The sequence below is a fragment of the Salvia splendens genome, chromosome 17 (assembly GCF_004379255.2).
Source record: "Salvia splendens isolate huo1 chromosome 17, SspV2, whole genome shotgun sequence".
NCBI lineage: Eukaryota > Viridiplantae > Streptophyta > Magnoliopsida > Lamiales > Lamiaceae > Salvia > Salvia splendens.
In genome coordinates this window covers 20,478,999-20,500,732 of record NC_056048.1, presented here as the reverse complement: position 1 = coordinate 20,500,732, position 21,734 = coordinate 20,478,999, and the positions used below count along the sequence as shown (strand labels likewise).

The 21,734-nt window shown below is 35.7% G+C and overlaps 1 protein-coding gene across 1 annotated transcript; it reads right to left on the bottom strand.

The window, feature by feature from the left end:
• Positions 1 to 6,769: 6,769 nt before the first annotated feature.
• On the bottom strand, positions 6,770 to 8,654 carry LOC121773673 (stem-specific protein TSJT1-like). The gene is made up of 4 exons (XM_042170579.1): positions 8,373 to 8,654; positions 7,672 to 7,912; positions 7,469 to 7,589; positions 6,770 to 7,118 (listed from the first exon to the last, which is right to left on the bottom strand). Exons 1-4 carry the CDS (start codon positions 8,573 to 8,575, stop codon positions 6,928 to 6,930), a joined length of 756 nt encoding a protein of 251 aa, XP_042026513.1. The 5' UTR covers positions 8,576 to 8,654; the 3' UTR covers positions 6,770 to 6,927.
• Positions 8,655 to 21,734: the final 13,080 nt, after the last annotated feature.

The window sequence follows — 21,734 nt, the reverse complement described above, 5'->3', positions numbered from 1 at the left end:
TAATAAATAAGGGGAAAAGTAAGAGAGAGAGGGTAGCTGAAATAATGTTAGTGGAGAGTGGAGTCTACGTTATTATAATGTTATAAGTTGTTAATGGTAATGGTATAAGTTGTAAATAAAATGATGTGGAGGTAATATGTTGTTTGAATTTTTTAAAATTAGAAAGTGTATACTTTTCAGGTACATACGAAAAACGAAATAGTTCATAATCTTTGGGGACGAAGGGAGTATGAATTTAACTAATCTTATTTCACACGGAAGTGCAAATGACCGTGATGAAAGCCCAATCCAATCCCTAAAGGATAAGATGAAAGCCCATTTACCCTCTCCAAGCTCAAATGATTTTTAATATTCAATCTCAAACACACATGATTTTTTTTGTATAGTATATAGTTGTACATATTATTTAATAATACAAATACATTTCGTAATTAATTTATTAAATTATGTACAAATATATTTGAAATTATATAAATTTATAAATAATTAAATATATTTATAAGAAATTAGTCACACAAAAATTAAAATTGTGAATTTGGCAAGTTAATTCAAGAGTGCTCGCAAACTTCAAAATGTCAATAATATAATAATTGTTTATAAACTTTATACATATAGGGGTTCATAGGATGAAAATAGACCTTTAGATACAATTAAAACCAAATTTAATTATTAGATTAGAATATCGGATTGGATGAGATTTAATAAATCATCCATCATTATAATTGTACTAGATCAAAATTATATGGGTATATTTGACCATATTAATATTATAATCCACGATAATCTGGTAGTTGCCATAACTCAGTGACCAATATTTCAACTTATTTTGTAATCATATAGTAGTATTGTTTATTCTGTAACTATATACTCCCTCTGTCTCAAATTCTTTCTGGATTATCCCAAGGTAATTGAGTCATTTCCTTTTACGATAAAAAAATTATTTTCTCTTATACTTTACTCTCTTTTTATCTCTCTTACTTTACTTTCTTCACTTCAACCTTTACCACATCAATATCTTAAATTTCGTATTCAAAAGAAATGACTCAATTACCTTGGGACTAAGTGAGTAATTGATTATCATATAGCACTATATATTGATTATTCAGAAACTATATTAATTATCTTGTTATGCTGTATTGATTATTCCGAAACTATATTAATTATCACATTAGCTGAGGATCGAAGGAAGTCTCATATCAAGTTTAAAAGTAGTTCGAAACATACATAGAAGATAGATGCCAAAACATAAATATGCCTTTGATATCAAATATGCAAAAATAAGGACGAAATCTTGATAACCAATTGAAACTTTCAATATAAGACAATCTGAAGTTGCTAGGAAAAATCGATGTAAACTTTTTATAACAATATATCACTATGATGAGTAACATATATTTACGAATATAGTCACTCGCAATTGGCATTTGGAAATATAGCTTAAATCAGCCACATTGCCTTTCTTTTTTTTAAGTAAAAAGGGTTAGTTGAAAAACAATGAATTTCTCGATAAATGAGATTCAGTTTTCAACCTAATTCTAAATTCTTCTAGTGATCTGATATACTCCATCAAGAAAAAATTAAAATTCTTGAACAGAGTGTCTGAGCAACTGTACGTACCACTTCAAAAATGAGCAATTGAAAAGTTTTCTAAATCAAGCTACCTAAAATGCAATTAAATATGGATGGTGACAAGTGAAAAATAGAACATGAAAATGAAAGATGCATTAGATGAAAATGTAGAGAGAAGAAGACAGACTGTGCCTACTTTTTATCAATTTTCTGATCAATCAGTTTAAATAACACAGACTGCAGAAACTTCTATGAAAACCGTGATTATGATTTATGAATGTGCTCAATAAATTATATAATTAACTATATATAGTGCACAAGGGCAGCAACAAGAAAATATACATATATTTTGCTACCCCATCCAATTTTTGGAATTAAATGGAAGCCAAAAAAAAATCTTAAACATTAATTCTCAATATTTATTTTTTTCATAGAAAATTGTCAAGTCAAGAGATTATATGAAATAGATATATCTTTCTTTAACAAAACCCTAGATAGAAAGATTGAATTTTGTTTGAAATTCCTAATCTGTAAAATTAAGATTGAAACGAAATAGGGTAAGAATTAGCTGCGAAGAGCAAAGAGTTTCTTGAAACATATGCGTATATACATAAAGAATTAGTGAAGCAAATCCAGAGTAGATTAAATTTACTGCACAATAAGGAAGAATTTAGAACAATTTTAGGAAAACCATTCAAGATTTTTTGTTAAAAATCAAATGATTTTTCTGGAATACATGAGAATTCCTAAACTTCCCATAAAAAGAAATAAGTAGGAAATTAAATATGGAACAAAAGCAGAAACCCTAATCAGCTGAGCTGCCAAACCACATAAAGCAGACAAAACAAAAGCATTGAAGTCTAGAAAAATAACTATATTTGGCAAGAAGAGGGCCTTACACATACTTGTTCACCTGAAAAACAAACCCTAAAATTGAAAAAAAAGAATTAGGGTTTTCTTATGCAAACAAAATTGATTGAAACTACCACAAGATATGAGATATGCACAACAAAATTCTTAAAAAAAGAGAAAGAATAAGTGTGTTTTGCTTCTTCGTGCTAAACGGTGTAGGATGAAGCTGCCACATGACCTAATCTTCCCTTCCAAACTAGCAAGAGTAGCTTAGATCATGCTGGCAGCTTTACCCGACTCGATTGCACGAGCGGGAAAATAAGTGATCAAGAGAGAGTTTGTGTAATGGATGAATTAAGGAGTGGCAAAGTAGGGGGTATAAGTAGAGGTGGTGAGTAAGAGGAATCAAGAGGGGGAATGGTTTTAGGGCTAAAAAGATAAGATGTTTGTGAAGGAAAAAGCTATGGGATAAACAAATATATTATAATTAGTAATAAAAGTGTGAGGAAGGATGAATTAGTAAGTAAGTGGTCCCAATATTTATATAAATTTAGGTGCAATTTTAAAAAATGTCACGCCTCCACCTCCACCATGACAGGCTAGTGAGAGTTTCTATATTCTGTAAGAGCATTTATTCACTTTAGGCTTGGAGAGTGGGGGACCCTTTCTCTCTCAAACACCTACAATGAGACATATATGTATATAAATATGTATTTACATGTTCCTATATGCATAAGCATCACTAATGTGTGTTTTGTTGTTGTATCCATGGAATAACCACATTGAACATAAACTAACATATAATAATTTAGAAGAAAATTATACATAACTTCTGAAATCTCACATAAAAAACTATCTTATCAGTTGATTGAAATACTGCCAAAAAAATATGGGAATCATATTAAAGACTAGAATCACATTTCACCTTCAATTAAGTTTAATCTATGCTTTCTTCTTTTCTTTTAATGATTTAGCACCCAAACTCTACCATTGAGTTCAGACAAATGATCAAATGTGCTATATTCACAATTCTCACATTAAAAGAAGAGGGATCTCATATATTAGCAAAAAGAGGGGGACCATATAACGAAAGTGCAACTCAGTTGTTAACACACTTCTTCTCCAATTAATAGGTCGGGAGTTTGAGTCATCACATGGAGTAGATGGGGAACCATTACTAATCATCTCTAAAAAATAATAAGAGGGGGACCATATAGTTTTTTCATGGCTTAATTTGTTTAAAAGTGATGCATAGCAATGTTCCCATAAAAGTGGCAATTGAAAAGGCATCTCACCTCATCACAACGTTCAATTTGTTTTCCTTCCGAATCACTGTGATGTACAAATTAAGTCAGTTGCTTTAGCATCTTCTCTTTGTTTCTATTCCTATCTCATGCTATTAGAAATCAAAATTTGTTAGAAATTCAAAATATATCCAGCTAGACCAATCTCAATTTAGAAAATCAAGAAAATGACTTGTTTCATGTAGCTAGGCTAGGTGTGCAGATTGGGACTAAGCATTCAAGAATAATTAAACTAAACTAATTGTTCTTTAATTCAAATTCTATTCGTTTGGAACTAAGAAACGTTCTTTTTTCTACTCGCGTTGCTTTCCTACTCTACCTAGCTTTCTCCCTTAAATATTGATCTTTTGTAAATGTTCCATTTATTATGATATCCCAAAAATGATTCTTATCATCATACACACACGATAGATTGCACATGATTTGATTTTACATAAACCAATATAGTCTTGACACTATAATATATTTTATTTAAGTTCTAGCTCTTAAGAGGGATTTTAAGATAGATGTTGATGTTTATGGAATACGAAAGGATAACACGTCACATTTTGGTTACAATGCATCTTGATCATCGTCATATTAATAGATTATACTCCACAAATGTTATCCATATTGATAGTGGGTTATGCATATATATAGAATCTTCTAGACTTTATAAGATACAAACAAATTGCATCAATTAATTGTGCAATTTGCAAGTAAGAAGATACTAACTAAAACATGTATTTAGATTGAGAAATGAGAGGTTTGGAGGGAGCAGATTGGTTCAAGCAAAAGAGAATCTCCATGATTAAAGTGAAGGGCTCTTTTAGATATTAATTAATCAAAGGTAAAAGTTCTAACAAAATTAATTACTAGCTGATAAAAAGTGACAAGGGCAGCAATTCACGGGTTGCAACGGTTTGGTGCATAGGGGCTTGCAACCTAGTATCGATCGCACATGTAAGTGAGAAATTGTTACAATTAAATAGAAAAACAAACAAAGAATTGAAAAAACCAACTAAATGTAATACAATAAACTGATTGGTGATACAAGTCGAGTCTGATTAAGTAACCACTCCATCGGCAAAACGAAATATGTGGGTCTCACAAATTGATGTACTGTCGTCGATGATACAAACGACTTCTTCCTAGCGAGTAGAAACATATCGAACGTTGTTAAGCATTGTCGATCTTGATGGGTTCTGAGAACTGAGCATCAAAATTCTCCTAAAATTTGCTGATGATAGTGTGCATGAAACATAAAAGGTGTTTGGGAGCTTTATTCGTTGTATTTTCCTCTACAACTCACCACCTTATATACTCTAAATGTTTGCTATTTTGGTCTGTCTGCGACTATGATTCTCGATTCATTTTTACTATAAATAGTAAGTAGACCATTCCACTAACTTATTCTTCTTATATTTTATTACTACTTAAACAAATTTATAAAAAAGGGTACCCACTTCTCATCATTTTTATCCACCAACTTTCCTTCTATTATAAGCTTGACTCATCTTAGTTTTTAACCCAAGTAATACTCGCAAGTGTATGAGGTTAGTGTAGCAAATAGTAAGCTTCATATCATACAGAGACAATCTGTACCAACTTAAGTACCACAAACCAACTTTGACTACTATCTAAACAATCTAAAGGGATTTTGTTCTAATTCAACTACTAAAGCAATAATGAGAATTTAAATAAATAAACAAGAAGAGAAAAATAATATGGAGAAAAGTAGAATTTGACGATCCGATGCATAACTCCAAGCTCTTATCCAATCAATTTGTGTTACCTTTTAGTGTCTCTAAGGTTGTTAAGTTGATCACAATAGTATATTAAACCTCATCCTGAGGTGAGAAATCCGTAGATTATGTGTTAAGATTGTAATCCCCTTCCAACCCTTTCTAATTCCCAAAAGAATAAAAAAGATCTAAGACCTCACACAAAAGCTCAACTATTCCAAGCTCTATTGAATTAAGATGTGAATTATTTTTATTTTAAGATTAACTATTTCATCTCCCGATTAATATAATTAACCCTAACACATTCAATAGTTAGCTACTCAATTGAACGAATAAAGTTCAAGAATAATCAAACAATACAAGAGTAAGGTAAATACGAAATCAATTGGAAAAACTATGAAATTAGTGCATTTTCATCAAGAATCCTACAATGGAGGTTTAGTTACCGATGTTCTTCAGGAAAACCAAGCCTAAAACACCGAATTCAATCAAATACATAAATAAAAGCAACTAGATACTCCTGCATGATAAATGTTCATAGTGGAAACTTCTTTAATTCTTCACCAAAAAGGGTTCTTGATGGAGTGTGGAAGTGTAGGAGGCGGCCGAGAGTGAATGAAATGAATCTTATTAGAGAGAAGTAAAAAAAGTAATTGGAGTATTGTTGGTAGATAATGGAGCTCATCCCATTAGAGAGAAAGGAGTTATAATAAATAGAAGTGTGCTACATGAAACATACGAATGTGGAAAGAGTTTATATTTTTTAATGAGACAAAGAGAGTACCATTATTTATTTCCCTAATTTGTTAAAATTTAATTTGATTAGTTTATTTATATTTGATTTATTTTTATAATTATAGAAGTTTTGCACTGCACATTATAAATATACGTAGAATCTAATTACAATAATGAAGATATAACCATAAAAATATGAACATTTAGGACAACACAGGAAAATGCATAATTGGTTAAGTAAGAGGGATAAGAAGAGTAATTAAAATAGTGTTAACGGATAGTTGGATCCATATTGTTTTTAGTGTTTAATGATTGTGATGTATATGAGTAATGAGTTGGGATAACTTTTTATAAATGAAAATAAACTACTTTTAAATATGGGACGGACGAAAAATGAAAGTGTGCCTATTTTTATGAGACGGAGGTACTATCATTAATTTTTCAAGGTTTGTCTCACATAGAGAAACGATCTCTCTCCTCAAAACACAACGCCACCGCTCTCTTCTCTAATAATTTAATCAACACATGAATATCCTTGCTGAATATTTCGAGTCCTATGTCAAATTGAAATCTGTAACAAAAATATGGCTCGAAAAGAGTCTTTATTATTGCTTTTGTGTATGCCAACAAAATGGCTTCAGCAACAGTAAGAAATTGGCATTGTTCTACAAAGCATTAAAGACGTGACACTGCTCAATTTGATAACACCATAGTAGATAAATTTGATGAAGTCAGTAAGTAGATTAGTAGTTTTTGGACCAATTCGCATCGCTTCCAACTCTATGCATTCCCGTGTTCCCTTTGCGAGACTCTGCGTCCACCTTGAAGGTCAGACCGCACACTTCGCCTGAGCTGTCGACTCTTGGCACAGCCTTCAGTTCGTTTATGGGATGTTCATAGCTTTGGAGACCTCCAGAAGATGTGTAGAAGCACCCTGATTATACATAGTAGTAAAGATTAAAGAAGAGGAATTTTGTAGGAATATTTTTGAACCAATTTCGTGATAACAAATCCGACTCTAACAAACTCATCACTATGATAATAATCAAAAGTGACGATAAGAACAATACGATTCTTGATTTTACCGGAGATGCACGGGACAGACGATCAATCAGCAACTTAAGCAGTATAGTATAGTTATGTGTGTCAAACAAATACTCTCAACTCTTTCATGTTGTGTGAAAATAATCAGTTCTCACCTCATTCCATTATCGAAAAATTCCAGTTTTACCAGATTGGTTAGGCATATGTAAACATGTAAGTATACGACATTGAAAAGAGTACCTTTGGGGAAGGGAGCAAAGGTTTTGCCACAACCTTGCTTCATGACTTCTCCATCAGTAGAGAGAACGAGATGGCCATCCGCGCCTGTCCCCCAAAAGAAGGGAACACTTCCATCAGCATCCTGTCCCAAATCGTTCAACCTGAGATGTATTGTAACAAGATACGAGTAGTAAAGACAGCTGGACTAAAGCTTTTTTACTCACAGATGCAACAAATGCACTGTTGGAAGCACTATCAAAGAGGACGAACGCAAACTTCCCTTCAATATCCCTGATCACTTGATCAGCAGGATACGGCCCTCTGTCCCTCAACGTCCTGTAAGCCTCAACAACGATGATCGCCTCATTCGCAGTCTTGCTTAACCCGTACTGGTGCTTGAGGTGAGCCACGTTTTGGATGTTGCCTTCGAACAAGCAGAATATGTCGTCCACAACTGCAAACAACCTGCAAGGCATCCAAACAAATCAATTTACCTAAAATGAATTAACTAACTACAATTCAAGTAAGAAACTTTTGCAATTAAACATTGCTGTAGTTTGGACTACAACCAAATTAACAGAATCAAATTCAAGAATTTTAGCCAATTGGGAGACTATCAAATTCACTAGAAATACCCTTCAACATGCACAATCTAATGGTAAGAAAAAAACAAAAATAAAAATAAAAACTTCCTAAGATGAAAATCTAAAAATCCACAAACTCAGCATTAAATATTCAGTTAGCTAAAACTACAAACACATGGCATATAATCATGAAGAAAATCCACCTTCACAAAGACGCAATAAAAAAAATCCAATCTTTGAACAATGACGCAAATTGAATAGGTAAAGATCAAGTTTTGAGTCTCTTCGGCAAAAGGGAATCAATATTTCTCAGAAAAACGAAAAGGGGAAAGAAAGAAAACCTGGGGAGAACGGGGTTTTTTCTGTCGGAAGAGTAGGCCATGAATCCGGCGGAGGCGAGGTTGATGACGACGGAGCCAGGATGTACGGACGAGAAATAGGTGGCCAAAAATTTGTCTTCGAGTGCGGGGAGCGATTCATTTTGTGGGTGCTGCGCCAATGCATCTGGGCTTTTCGCCACCGATTTGTCGAAAACAGACAACATTTTTTTTAATGAACAGATTTCTTGATTTCAAGTTGATGGAGAAAGAGTGCTAAATCCAGAATTTGATCAAAAAAGCGTTCTGTTTAAATAACAAAAAGAGAAGGACTGTGTAGATCCGTGTGGATGGACGGAAATGTCCTTCGCCAATTTAACGGAAGAATATTTATAGGATCTTTTTTTATAAATGATTTTCAATTAAATATCCTTCATTCTACTGCCTCCGTCCCACAATAAATGTCAAATTTTGTCATTTTGGTTCGTTACAAAATAAAAGTTATATTTCACTTTTACCATAAATGTAAATAGATCCCACATTACACCAATCAATTCTACTCACATTTTATTATAAAATAAATATATATAAATGAGACTCATAATCCACTAACTTATTCAACCCACTTTTCTTTAAATTTTTTAAAACTCATGTCCACACTAAATATGACACTTAACGTGGGACGGATGTAGTATTAATCATCTTGTTAGAAAATTGTAATGATTGTTTCGCAATCAAATTACAATTTTGAATGCTTAAAAAATACACACACCCAACCCAACCCAAGAAAGAATATAAACTAACTACTTGGATATAGATGTTTCTAATAATTATAATTTCTTCCATATAAATACAATATATAATAGTAATCCACTTTGTGAAAGATATTATTTCACTCTAGTATACTCCATATTGATGAGGAAAATAAAAATATTTATGGGCGTGGATGTATATATGAGCGACCAAAAAAATCACAGAAGCACTAAAAGTGGACATTCGGTCGTTCGATAAGGGTAAACTGTAGAAATGTTATAAAAGAATGGTTTAACGTATCCATTGGCGTGGCAACAAGTAAAGCCACCTTCATTAAATTAAGAGTAAGTACAATGACGCCTCTCGCATGTTTTACCCTATCTAAGCTACTTAGAGCATCCACAACGGTGGCTTCATTTCCATTGCGGGTGTCTCGTCCCGTAGAGAATCGCATAGTGGGGAGGAGATAATTGAACTAGCACGCCACGGGATTCCCTTCACGTGGAGAAAAAATTACATGATCTAGGTATACCACATAACCAATTTGATTTGATGTTTCTTACCAATACTTTTTTGCCAAATGAAATTATATTAGGTCCCACTTCCAGCTATAGCATACATGGCCAAATGGATTTTAAAGGAAAAAAATGTGATTATTTATGGAAATTTCTATAATTCGCATATACTATGGGGTGTTCGGTTGCCAAGATTAAATCTCATGATTAAATATGTATCATGTTTGGTTAATAAGATTGAACCCTACAACTTAATCCTAGATGAATAGTCTCATGATAATTAGTCATAGCCTTCCCCCTCCAACTAAAATATGTAGGAATATTTATTCCTATATGTGACCTATGTAGATATTGGTTTGATAGTAAAGATCAAGTTCAAACATATCAGTTGGATTCTAATATAAAAGTCGATACCGTGATGGATCAGTTTCGATTAAAGAATTAGAATCGGGTGTATTGATAACACTCTTCTCTTGCCTTGCATAGATGATATAAATATGTGTATATTAATGTGTGTAGAATATTAAAAGCGGTAGGAAAAGTTGTAGAATAAATCTGATGTATATATATGAAAAGGTGCGAGCGAATGGACACAACCTTTAACAAAAGGGTGAGTTGCTTGTATATATATGCTATCAGATTCTACAGATTGGAATGCTGAAAATCTACAGAATACACATAAATAAAGTATACAGAAAAGTCATAAATATATCAGATTCTTCTCCATCAAAAGAATCCGAAAAGTATAGGCGAAAGAGACGATAATATCAACCACAGCTTTTAGGGGAAACATCAACTCGTGGAATACAACCCTACATCAAATAAAAGCTATGGACGGAGGTTGGTAAATCATCTCTTTGATGTGATACATGTTATGGTTGAATTAATACGAATCTAGAATGTGATTTCGGTATAGAAGTCAGTAAAGCATCGAAAGATGGCTAACAGTTGGTATCAGAGCCAATCTAGATTTGATTAATTCACCATTTTAAGTGTTCAAAAGTGAAATATGAATGTCTTTATTTCATTTTGATGTTATATAATTCCGCTGCGCATTCGGTGATAGTTTCATGGAATATTGAAACATAAAATCGAAGGGAATAAATTGAGTACAGAGAAAACGCCCGACCGAGCAAACAGACGCCCGGCCAGGCGTTATCATTGGATACGTCGGTTGACGACGCACGGGCGGACGTTCAGTCTGTATAAGAACGCCCGACCGGGCAAACTCTCTGGACTCACCGATGCCAACGCCCGGGCGGGCGTTCAGTCGGTATAAGAACGCCCGACCGGGCAAACTCTCTGGAAATTTCGAGAGTTATTTCACCAAAGTGGTCTTGTTGTATGATATTATGATTATGGAAAAGGATGAAAGGTTATTTATTGATCATGATTAAACGAATGCTATAAATGACATGAAAGTTGATTGATTAATAATTTTATTATCTATATACTTGGAGATTACCCAAAGGTGGATCATTGTGTACATGTTAATAAAACGAAAAGGATTAATTTTGTCTACAGTATCATATGTAGTATATATACCCAAAGGCAACATTCTTATTTGATATGTGTATGATATAATTAATCATTAAAGTTTATTCTAGCATCAATGAAAGTATGTGTGTTTTAAGTATTGCCCAAAGGTTGCTTGAATGTATGTTGTTTAAAGTTTATTACAGTTATCTGAATCGGTGTTTAAAGTTCAAAGCACTAATTGTAAGCATGTATAAATGTTGCAGCTTCATCTAATATATATGCATCTGCAAACTCTGTCGTAAAGTTCAATGGGAAGAACTATGGTGAATGGTCAGAACAGATCCAGTTTTCACTGGGTGTTATGGCACTTGACCATGCCATACTTACGGAAGATGAGCCTGCAGCCATTACGGAAGAGAGCTCTGAAACGGACAAGTCTCGATTTGAGACTTGGGAGCGCTCTAACAGGCTAAGTCTAAATCTTATGAGGATGACGATGACGGGAAGTTTTAAGCCATCCATGCCTAAGACAGAGAATGCAAGGGAATTCATAGAAAAGATAAAGGAGTGTTCACAATCGGAATTGGCCGATAAGTCAATTGTAGGGAGCTTAATGAGTGAACTCACTACAAGAAAGTTTGACTGGTCCCAACCTATTCACGATCATGTAACACACATGTCAAACTTGGCAGCAAGGCTCTCGACCTTAGGAATGGAGGTTCACGAACAGTTCTTGGTTCAATTCATTATAAACTCTCTTCCTATTGAATTCGGCCAGTTCCAGGTGAATTATAATACCATAAAAGAAAAATGGGACCTTAAAGAGCTAAAGGCCATATTTGTTCAAGAGGAAGGGAGACTAAAGAAGATGGGTGGCCAAGTTGTGAATCTAATGGGTCATGGAGGAGCAAGCACCAGTAAGGGGAAGTCAAGTAAAAAGGACAAACGTAAAGATTCTTCTTTACCTAAAGGCCCTGAAAAGAAGATCCAGAAGGAAAGAAAGTGTTTCTTCTGTAGAGAAACGGGACACTTCAAGAAGGATTATCCGAAAAGAAAGGCATGGTTTGATAAGAAAGGTAAACATAACAGTTACGTTTGCTTTGAATCGAATCTTATTGAAGTGCCTAATAATACTTGGTGGTTAGATTCTGGTGCTACTACTCATGTGTCTCATATTGAATAGGGATTCAGTACGATCCAGCCTATAAAAGGAAGTGAACAATACTTGTTCATGGGAAACAGGATGAAGACACAAATTAAAGGCGTCGGAACCTACAGACTGATCTTAGACACATGCTGTCATATAGATCTTAAGGAATGTCTCTATGTACCAGATTGTGCTAAAAATCTTGTATTTGTTAGTAGGTTGGATAGATTAGGTTTTAAAATCAAGTTTGTAAATAGTGTATTCACATTGTACAGGAATGATTACTTCTATGGAAGTGATACTTTGTTTGATTCACTCTACAGTTTCAATCTTGATGCAAAGTTTTCTGAATCCTTGTTTAATATTGAAAGTAGAGGCATAAAACGTAATATGTCAAGTGAATGTTCGGCTTACTTGTTGCATCAAAGACTAGGTCACATATCCAAAGAAAGGATAATGAGGTTGGTAAAGAATGAAATTCTTCCTCAATTAGATTTTAGTGATCTAGATATGTGTATAGATTGCATAAATGGGAAGCAAACTAAACACATAGTAAAGAAATCAGCCTCAAGGAGTTCTCAACTTCTTGAGTTAATTCATACCGATATATGTGGTCCTTTTGATGCACCTTCGTGGAATGGTAGAAATTATTTTATCACCTTTATTGATGATTTCTCACGGTATGGTTATATATATCTATTGCGTGAAAAGGCTGAATCAGTGAATGTCTTGAAGATATTCATAGATGAAGTAGAAAGACAACTAGATAGAAAAGTAAAAGTTGTGAGATCAGATAGAGGTGGTGAATTCTACGGAAAATTTAATGAGTCTGGACAATGTACGGGCCCATTTGCAAAGTACCTCGAAAGTAAGGGTATTTGTGCACAATATACAATGCCCGGTACTTCGCAACAGAATGGTGTAGCGGAAAGGCGGAATCGTACTCTTTTGGATATGGTTAGATGCATATTAAGTGGATGTAATTTGCCTCTTTCGCTGTGGATTTTTGCATTAAAGACTGCAACGTATATGCTTAATCGGATTCCTAGTAAGGCAGTTCCAAAGACCCCTTTTGAACTATGGACTGGAAGGAAACCGAGTTTACGGCATATACGTAATTGGGGTTACCCTGCAGAAGTAAAGTTGTATAATCCACATGAAAAGAAGCTGGATTTAAAGACGGTCAGTGGATTCTTCGTTGGCTATCCAGATAAGTCGAAGGGATATACATTCTATTGTCCTAACCATAGTACGAGGATAGTTGAGGCGGGAAATGCTAGGTTTATTGAAAACGATGAAACTAGTGGGAGTGGTGAACTTCGTAGAGTGGACTTTAATGAAGTTCAAGACAAAGTTGTTCATCCACCTATTGTTGCACCTAAAGTTGTTGTTCCTATTGAACAACATGAAGTGCATAACCCACTTGTTGAGATTGAAGATGAACCAATCATAATTCAAGAACAGAATAATGAACCAGTAGAACCTTTAAGGTGATCAGTAAGGGAACGTCGGTCGGCCATATCAGATGACTATGTGGTATATTCTGTTGAAAGTGAATGTGACTTGAACATTGATGAAGACCCGATCTCATTCCAACAAGCCATGGAAAGTAACAATTCTAAAAATTGGTTAAATGCAGTGATAAGACTAATTTCATGCATTGATTAAGGGGTTAAATTCATGCATTTACGGGGTCTAACACATCTTTTTAAGCCAGGTGTGTAGAGAATTTGCCAGGTCCAGGAAAAAGAGAAGGATGTTTTCATGGCGCAAGGAAATGGCGATAAAAGTGAGCATTGTGGAAAAATGACCAGACGGAGGAGATCAAGAAGCTGAAGGGCAGAACGGAGATTTCTGCGAAAGCTTCTAGAAGATCAAACCCACACCTATATAAGAAGGATAGCATGCATTTTAAAAGGGAATCGTAAAAGTGAGTTAGTTATCGAGGGGGAATCGGAAAAGCGAGTTAGTTATCGAGGGAGAAGACTTTAGACAGGGAGCTCTCGTCTCTCGACACTGTTGGCTCTCTTAGCTCACTCGCCATACACTACACACTTGTTTTTATCGGGAACTTGAGGGGTTTTCGGGTTTCAATTGTTGTTACGTAGTTGAGTAACACCGTCCTTGAAAAGGGCGAAGATACAATTTATTGCTTTCATTTTAGTTTGTTATCGTGAATTTCACCGAGCTTCGCCGTTCGAAGCTCGACTCTGTTTTCTGTTGAATTTCTGTTATCTATGCAATTTTCTATTTCTGAATTTACTTTGCTAATGTTGATTTCGATCATGGATGCATTTGGTTTTGAGTTTGCCGTAGTTACTGTGATTTTTGCGTTGGTTTACTGAGTTTGCACAGAATTGTTGAAAGCGTGTGCTGATCGGGATAGATCGGTTGAATCAAAAGTTATGGAGTTGATTTTGTTGGTTGTTGGGTTCAGAATGCTTGGATCCGGAGTGGATTAAGCATCTGACGTTTGGATCTGAAACAGAGTGATCGAAGTTGATGCCTAGTTTTCGTGTTTTCGTTTCATTCCGTCTAGTACATGTAGATCTGTTTTATTTCTGGCTAATAGCAAGTTTCCGACGTCCGCACTTTTACATTCTGTTTGAATCTGGAAATGTGCTCTGTTTTCTTCATGTTCGCGTGTGATTTAGGTAATGAAATGCAGGTAGCTGTTAGTTAAATCCTTAGTTTGTTATTTGCAGCTTTTATTCCGTACTTGCTGTTTCTGGAAAAATGGTCCTCGTTGTTTACTCACTTTCTGTCTAGCTAGATTAGGAAGCTATTTGCTCAGTCTAAGAAGTTAGTTTAATATCTCGTAGTTATGAGGATGTTCGATGTCAGCATGATGTTTTCGGTTTCACAGGTCTAGTGTTTAATTCGTTCCTAGGTCTAGTAGTAGTTTTACCTCAAGCGAAAATTGCGTGGCAGCAACCATTCACCATTTCCAAGGTCTTATAAATGCTTTCTTACGTGTCCATCTTCGTGGGATCGATCCCTGCTTCCCTGTACTAATTCATAGTATAGCGGGTTGAGGGTTTTGAACGCGGAATCAGTGTGTCCAACGACTGAGATTTCTGATATCCTCTGAGTTCCTAGACCTCGTGATCTAGCGGATTCTCACCAACGTACTAGGACTTGAATAACGAAGACATAACTCAGCTCACGGAGGAGGCAAAATTTCAAACTCTCTCTTTCTCTGAGGGGGACGAAAATTCTCAACAATAATAATTGTGTTTTCTGTCTCCTTTATTCTCCTATTTATATTAAGTCACATATTGGGCCCAGTCAGGGATCTAAGGAAGAATTTGGAACAGGCCTCACCCAATTAGCTTTTTACTAATTAAATTGATCCCACAATTTAATATAAGATTATATTGGAATATTACAAGCAGCCACTACAGAAATAATATTGCACTGCCTTCCAAATCCGAAATTACAAGTATTCCGGGTTTCCTTTAATTGCATTTAATTTATTTCTCGCGCTTAAGATAGAAACATCCATTAATTAATTATTGTCTCCTATGGACTTAATTAATTAACATATTTTAATCTCCAAGAGTGGACTTAGCAAGAAACTCTTATTTATTATTCATAGAGTAATTAAACTCCAACTAGCTAGGTTCCGAATAATAAAACCTTGTTTCGAGCTCCTCTTGTGGATGTTATCAAACGAGACTCTCCTCGTGCACGATTCAACGCAATAGCAATCCTAGCACCGCTAGATAATGATCGTCACTACCCAATATACCTGGATCGTTGGGTGACGAAAAACCCGCACCTTTGGTAAGTCAAAGCAGTAGATACTCTATATCTTATGCTCAATGCTAACGTACATTGATTAAGAAATTAATTATCAAGACCTCATCTTTCAGTAGATAGCATAAAGACTCGTCTTGCTGTTAGATCCATTCAGTGCTATACCACACCAACGTCATCTTATTTCAATAAGGCTTAGAAATAATCGGACTGACATTGCAACCTTTCGTGATAGGTAGTCTAGGCCTATCTAGGTTGTGAAATTCTTATTTTTCCTTGTTTAGAACTGACCGTGTTACCTGAAATTGGATGACGCCCACAACCGGTCTACTAAAACAAAGACTTAGACTTTGTTACGTTTGCTTATAAATTTAAATATGCAATAAACAACCATTAAATGTTAAACATAACAACATTATGACAAAAAATAATCTGTTGCATTTATTGGAAAATAACAATTAGAGTTTTATAGTATCCAATCACTCGAAAGGTGATTTCTAGTATACAAAACCCTAACAATCTCCCACTTATGCTCAAAACAGCTTTCGAGTATATAAAATGGTAGTGCACACGTCTAAAATTTCTCCCACTTATACTGAAAGCGAGTTGAGGTCTTGAATGAGTCGAACTCTCATCCCTTCAACGTGGCACTAGAACGGTTTCACCGCCAAAGCCTTTGTAAAAGGATCTGCCAGGTTGTTCTCTGATGCAATCTTGACCACTTGTATGTCTCCTCTCTGCACTATATCCCTGATGATATGATACTTCCGCTCTATGTGTTTGCTCGCTTTGTGAGCTCTTGGTTCTTTCGAGTTTGCCACGTTACCAGAATTGTCACAATAAATGGTGATGCTCTTGGGCAGATTCGAAACCACACCTAAATCCATAAGGAAGTTCTTGGACCATACAGCCTCTTTTGCAGCCTCCGAAGCGGCCACATACTCGGTTTCCATGGTAGAGTCCGCGATGCATTTCCGCTTCACACTCTTCAAAATTACGGCTCCACCTCCTAAGGTGAACACATATCCTGAAGTAGATTTTCTCGAGTCCTGATCAGCTTGAAAGTCTGAGTTAGTATATCCCAAAGGACAGAACTTGACTGCATTGTAAACTAGAGCATAGTCCTTAGTCCGTTTAAGGTACTTGAGTATGTTCTTTACGGCAGATTCGACTGATATCTTACCACCATGCCAACAACAAAGCAAATATCAGGTCTAGTACAAAGCATAGCATACATGAGACTTCCAACTGCCGAAGCATATGGAATCCTTCTCATTGCTTGTATCTCAGACGGCGTTTTAGGGCACATCTCTTGAGATAAATGGATGTCGTGTCTAAAAGGTAAGAAACCTTTCTTGGCGTCCTGCATGCTAAAACGACTAAGTACTGTGTTGATGTAAGGTTCTTGAGATAAGCACAACATCTTCTTTTCTCGATTCCGAAGAACCTTGATCCCGAGGATGTGTCCCGCATCTCCCTTATCCTTCATCTCGAACTGGTTCGACAACCATGTTCGTACTGATGACAACATCTTTTTATTGTTTCCAATTAGAAGAATGTCATCTACATATAAAACTAAGAACACCACATTCCCCTTATCAACTTTCTTATACACGCAGCTTTCACTTGGGCACTTTTCGAATCCAAAATTGCGAACAGTTTGATCGAAACATTGGCTCCACGATCTAGATGCTTGCTTGAGGCCATAAGTGGCCTTCTTAAGCTTCCAAACCATGTGTTCTTTGCCCTTTATGGTCTCCTCAAGACCGCCGTTTAGAAACGCAGTCTTAACGTCTATCTGTCATACATCTGAATCCATATAAGCTGCAATAGACAATAGTATCCGGATCGATTTGAGCATGGCCACTGGGGAGAAGGTCTCGTCATAATCTACGCCTTCCTTTTGGGTATACCCCTTGGCCACTAGTCTTGCCTTAAAGAGTTTAACTCGTCCATCGGGTCCATGTTTACGTTTTTATATCCACTTGCTCTCTATGGCAGTACAGCCTTCGGGTAGGACGGACAAATCGTAGACGTCTTTGTCTATCATAGATTGTAGTTCTGAATCTATTGCTTTCACCCATTCGCAATGATCGACATCTGCATGCGCCTCCGCAAAGTTCCAGGGATCTAATACATTGCTGTCCGAGGAGTGATCCATAGATTCTCCCAAACCAATGTATCTGTTGGGCTCATGCGAGACTCTCCCACTGCGGCACGGCACTACAATAATTTGAGTAGAAGTTGAAGTTTTGGGAATTGTTTGTACACTTGGTACTCGTTCTTGGTTAATGGAACTTGTGACAGAAGTTAGCTCATCAAGAGCCACTTCACTGTTGGGTTTATGATTCATTACATAGTCTTCCTCTAAGAATGTCGCGTGAGTACTCACAATGACTTTCTTGTCTCGGAGACTAAAGAATTCATAACCTTTCGTCCCTTTGGGGTAACCTATAAACAAACATACCGTCGTCCTTGATCCTAGCTTAGTTGGATCCTTTTCCAATACATGAGCCGGGCAACCCCAAATCTTGAGATGTGCTAGATTGGGCTTGCGCCCAGTCCACAACTCATAAGGAGTAGTAGGTACGGATTTTGATGGTAAATTGTCTAAAATATGGGTTGCAGAAAGCAAGGCATGTCCCCAAAACGAAATAGGCAGAAGTGCATAACTCATCATCGATCGAACCATATTTAACAAGGTCATGTTCCTTCTTTCAGCCACGCCATTCTGCTGGGGTGTGCCCGGCGCAGTCAGTTGGGATTCAATTCCCGACTCCGATAAGTAGTCCAAAAATTCGGCATTGAGGTATTCGCCTCCACGATCAGATCGTAGGCTTTTGATATTCTTTCCATGATACTTCTCCACAAGAGTCTTAAAGTCATTAAACTTGTCAAAAGACTCTGACTTGTGACACATCAAATAGACATATCCAATTTTCGAGAAGTCGTCAATAAATATGATGAAGTATCGAAAACCACCTCTTACCTCCGTAGACATTGGTCCACATACATCGGAATGAACGAACTCAAGTACTTCCTTGGCCCTATTGCCCTTAGCCTTAAAAGGCCTCTTGGTCATCTTGCCTTCTAAGCATGACTCACACTTATGAAAAGGTTCCTCCTCTAGACCTTTGATAAGATCTTGTTGAACAAAAGAATGGATCCTCCTTTCATTTGCATGACCAATTCTAAGGTGCCATAAGTACGTTTCGTTCATTGAACTTGAAGGTTCCTTTCGTTTCTTTGAAATTTTCGATGTTGTATTGAGTTCTGATTTGCGATTATTAAATTGTGTAGAAATGATTGTGTACAGATTATTTTCCATGATACCACGACAGATATAAGAACCATCTTTCTTAATAACACGGTTGTCATTAAAAGAAATCGAATATCCATCATAGACCAATTTAGAAACTGAAATTAAATTTCTTCTAAAAGAAGGTATCAACAAAACATTCTTCAAAATAAAAAATCTATCACTACTAAAAACGCAAATAAATGTCTCCCACTGCAACGGCCGCCACTTTGGTAGCGTCGCCCAGCTGGACTTCGATCTCACGATCATGCAGCCATCTTGTTACCTGCATTAACTCAGGATCAAAACAAATATGATCAGCGGCTCTGGTGTCAATAACCCAAGTTCAAGTAGATGTCAAAGTCAAACATGACTCAACTACTAAAGCTTGGTGCATACCTGTAGCCTTGCCCCTTTTAGGACAGTCTGGCTTCCAATGCCCCTTTTCTCCGCACTTGATACACTTCCCCGGGGGCTTCTTGATTGCCCTTTTCTTCTTCTTTCCCTTAGCCACTTTGCCCGATTCTGAGTTCGGCGCCTTCCTTTTTTCCTTTGCTAGGCTTGAAGACAGAGGAACGAGGTGCCGAAGTCATCATGACAGCCTTAGCCTGGACCATAAGGTCCTCTGCTGACTGGAGTTCAGTCAATAGTTCTGCCAAGGTGTAATTCCTTTTGTTCATCTCAAAGTTGAGCTTGAACTGCTGGAAGCTAGAGGGAAGACTTTGAAGGATGATTGTTACCTGGGACTCGGGATCGATCGTCCCTCCCAACACCTCAATCTGGTTGAGGTGGCCCATCATCTCGAGGACATGGTCCCTCACAGATTAGCCCTCCTTCATTGTCTTCGACATGATACTCCGAAAGGCTTGAGACTTAGCCGTTCGATTCTGAGTACCAAAAAGATTCTTGAGATTCTGTATAATTTCAGTGGCAGTTTCCATGACAGAATGCTGATGCTTGAGTACTGAAGACATAGATGCCAACATGTAGCACTTAGCCATCTCATTCGCCTTATGCCACTTTCTATATGCATCTCTGAGTCCTACCGCAGCGTTAGCCGCCGGTACTGGAGGTCGCGGGGTTGTGAGCACAAAGTTGTACTCTTCAGCTGTAAGAACGATGTCCAAATTTTGTTTCCATTCTATGTAATTTTGGCCCTCGAGTTTGTTTTCTTTGAGAATTGCAGAAAGAGGATTGAACGACATTGTGACGATTTGAATTGCACTATAAAACAAAGTATTTTACTATTTGTCATAAACTTATGTAAGAAATTTGATTAGATTAACCATAAAACTTTTCAAAATCTTACTACTGTAAAATTAAAATTTTGTACCCTCCAGAGGAAGTCAATACGCATTAAAATCTTACAATATTACTGGTCACAACACCGACGAATAGTCCAGAGACCACAGAGTGGCATGGCCGCCTAATGTTGTCTAAGCAAGACCACCGAATTTAGCATTACAGAATCTCATTTCTACAATACATTCCCATAACAATGCTTATGTGCTGCTAAAAAGATCAAGCTATCTCATAAATCCTGTGTGAACTTTTGAATCTCGTAGTTTCTTAGGATTATTATCCCCACAGAGCAGGTGGCGATAATATTGGAAACCACATTCTAGTTCATACCATTTATATTTGAGAAGTCCGCCATATGAACTTGCTATTTCTTAGGATTATTGTCCCCACAGTGCAGGTGGCGATAATATTAGAAAAATGCTTCATAAATTGCAGACCAATTGGTGGAGACCATATACAAACGTTGAGTTCGTAATTATAGCTTAGATATTTGGGTTATGATTTTTCTTTAATTATCCTTAGCCTTAGGGCAGAGAAATGCTTGATTAAATTCTGTTGGTATTTAATTTGCTGGATAATTAAATCTTTAGTTTAATGTTGTTATCTTCCTTTAGGAAACTGTTATTCTAGAATTTAATTCTTATTCATGTCTACTATAAGGTATATCTAAAATAAATAAATTATTTAATCCTTAATAAGACATGAAAAATAAATTCAAATTATTTCCTTGTTCAAGATTAGGAAGAGATATTTCATTATTTAATGTATTCATACGTATCTATCCTTTTTAGGATCTTTGATATATAAATATTAGGAAACTATAAATTATTCTCATCTATATCATCTAGGAATCAAAATAATATTTTTTATTTCCATAGATATAGAAAATAATAAAAATATTCCTTAAGTCTAGATAAATATTAGAAAACTATTAAATTATTCTCATCTATATCATCTAGGAATAAAATAATATTATTTATTTCCATAGATATAGAAAATAATAAAAATATTCCTAAAATCTAGAAAAATCTTTCAAAAAGATTTTATTTCCATTAAATAATAATATTTTAATGATATCTTTTAATAAAATAGTTAAATAATCATTAAAATAATCCTTCATCGTTATCTCATTG

What these genes read in the sequence shown, in the direction of transcription:
- LOC121773673 (XM_042170579.1), bottom strand. Translation starts at nt 8,575, where the DNA reads ATGTTGTCTGTTTTCGACAAATCGGTGGCGAAAAGCCCAGATGCATTG. An exon ending in AAAAACCCCGTTCTCCCCAG is followed by an intron (nt 7,913 to 8,372) that starts GTTTTCTTTCTT and finishes GATGCCTTGCAG; the next exon opens with GTTGTTTGCAGTTGTGGACG. An exon ending in CTTTGCTCCCTTCCCCAAAG is followed by an intron (nt 7,119 to 7,468) that starts GTACTCTTTTCA and finishes ATGTATAATCAG; the next exon opens with GGTGCTTCTACACATCTTCT.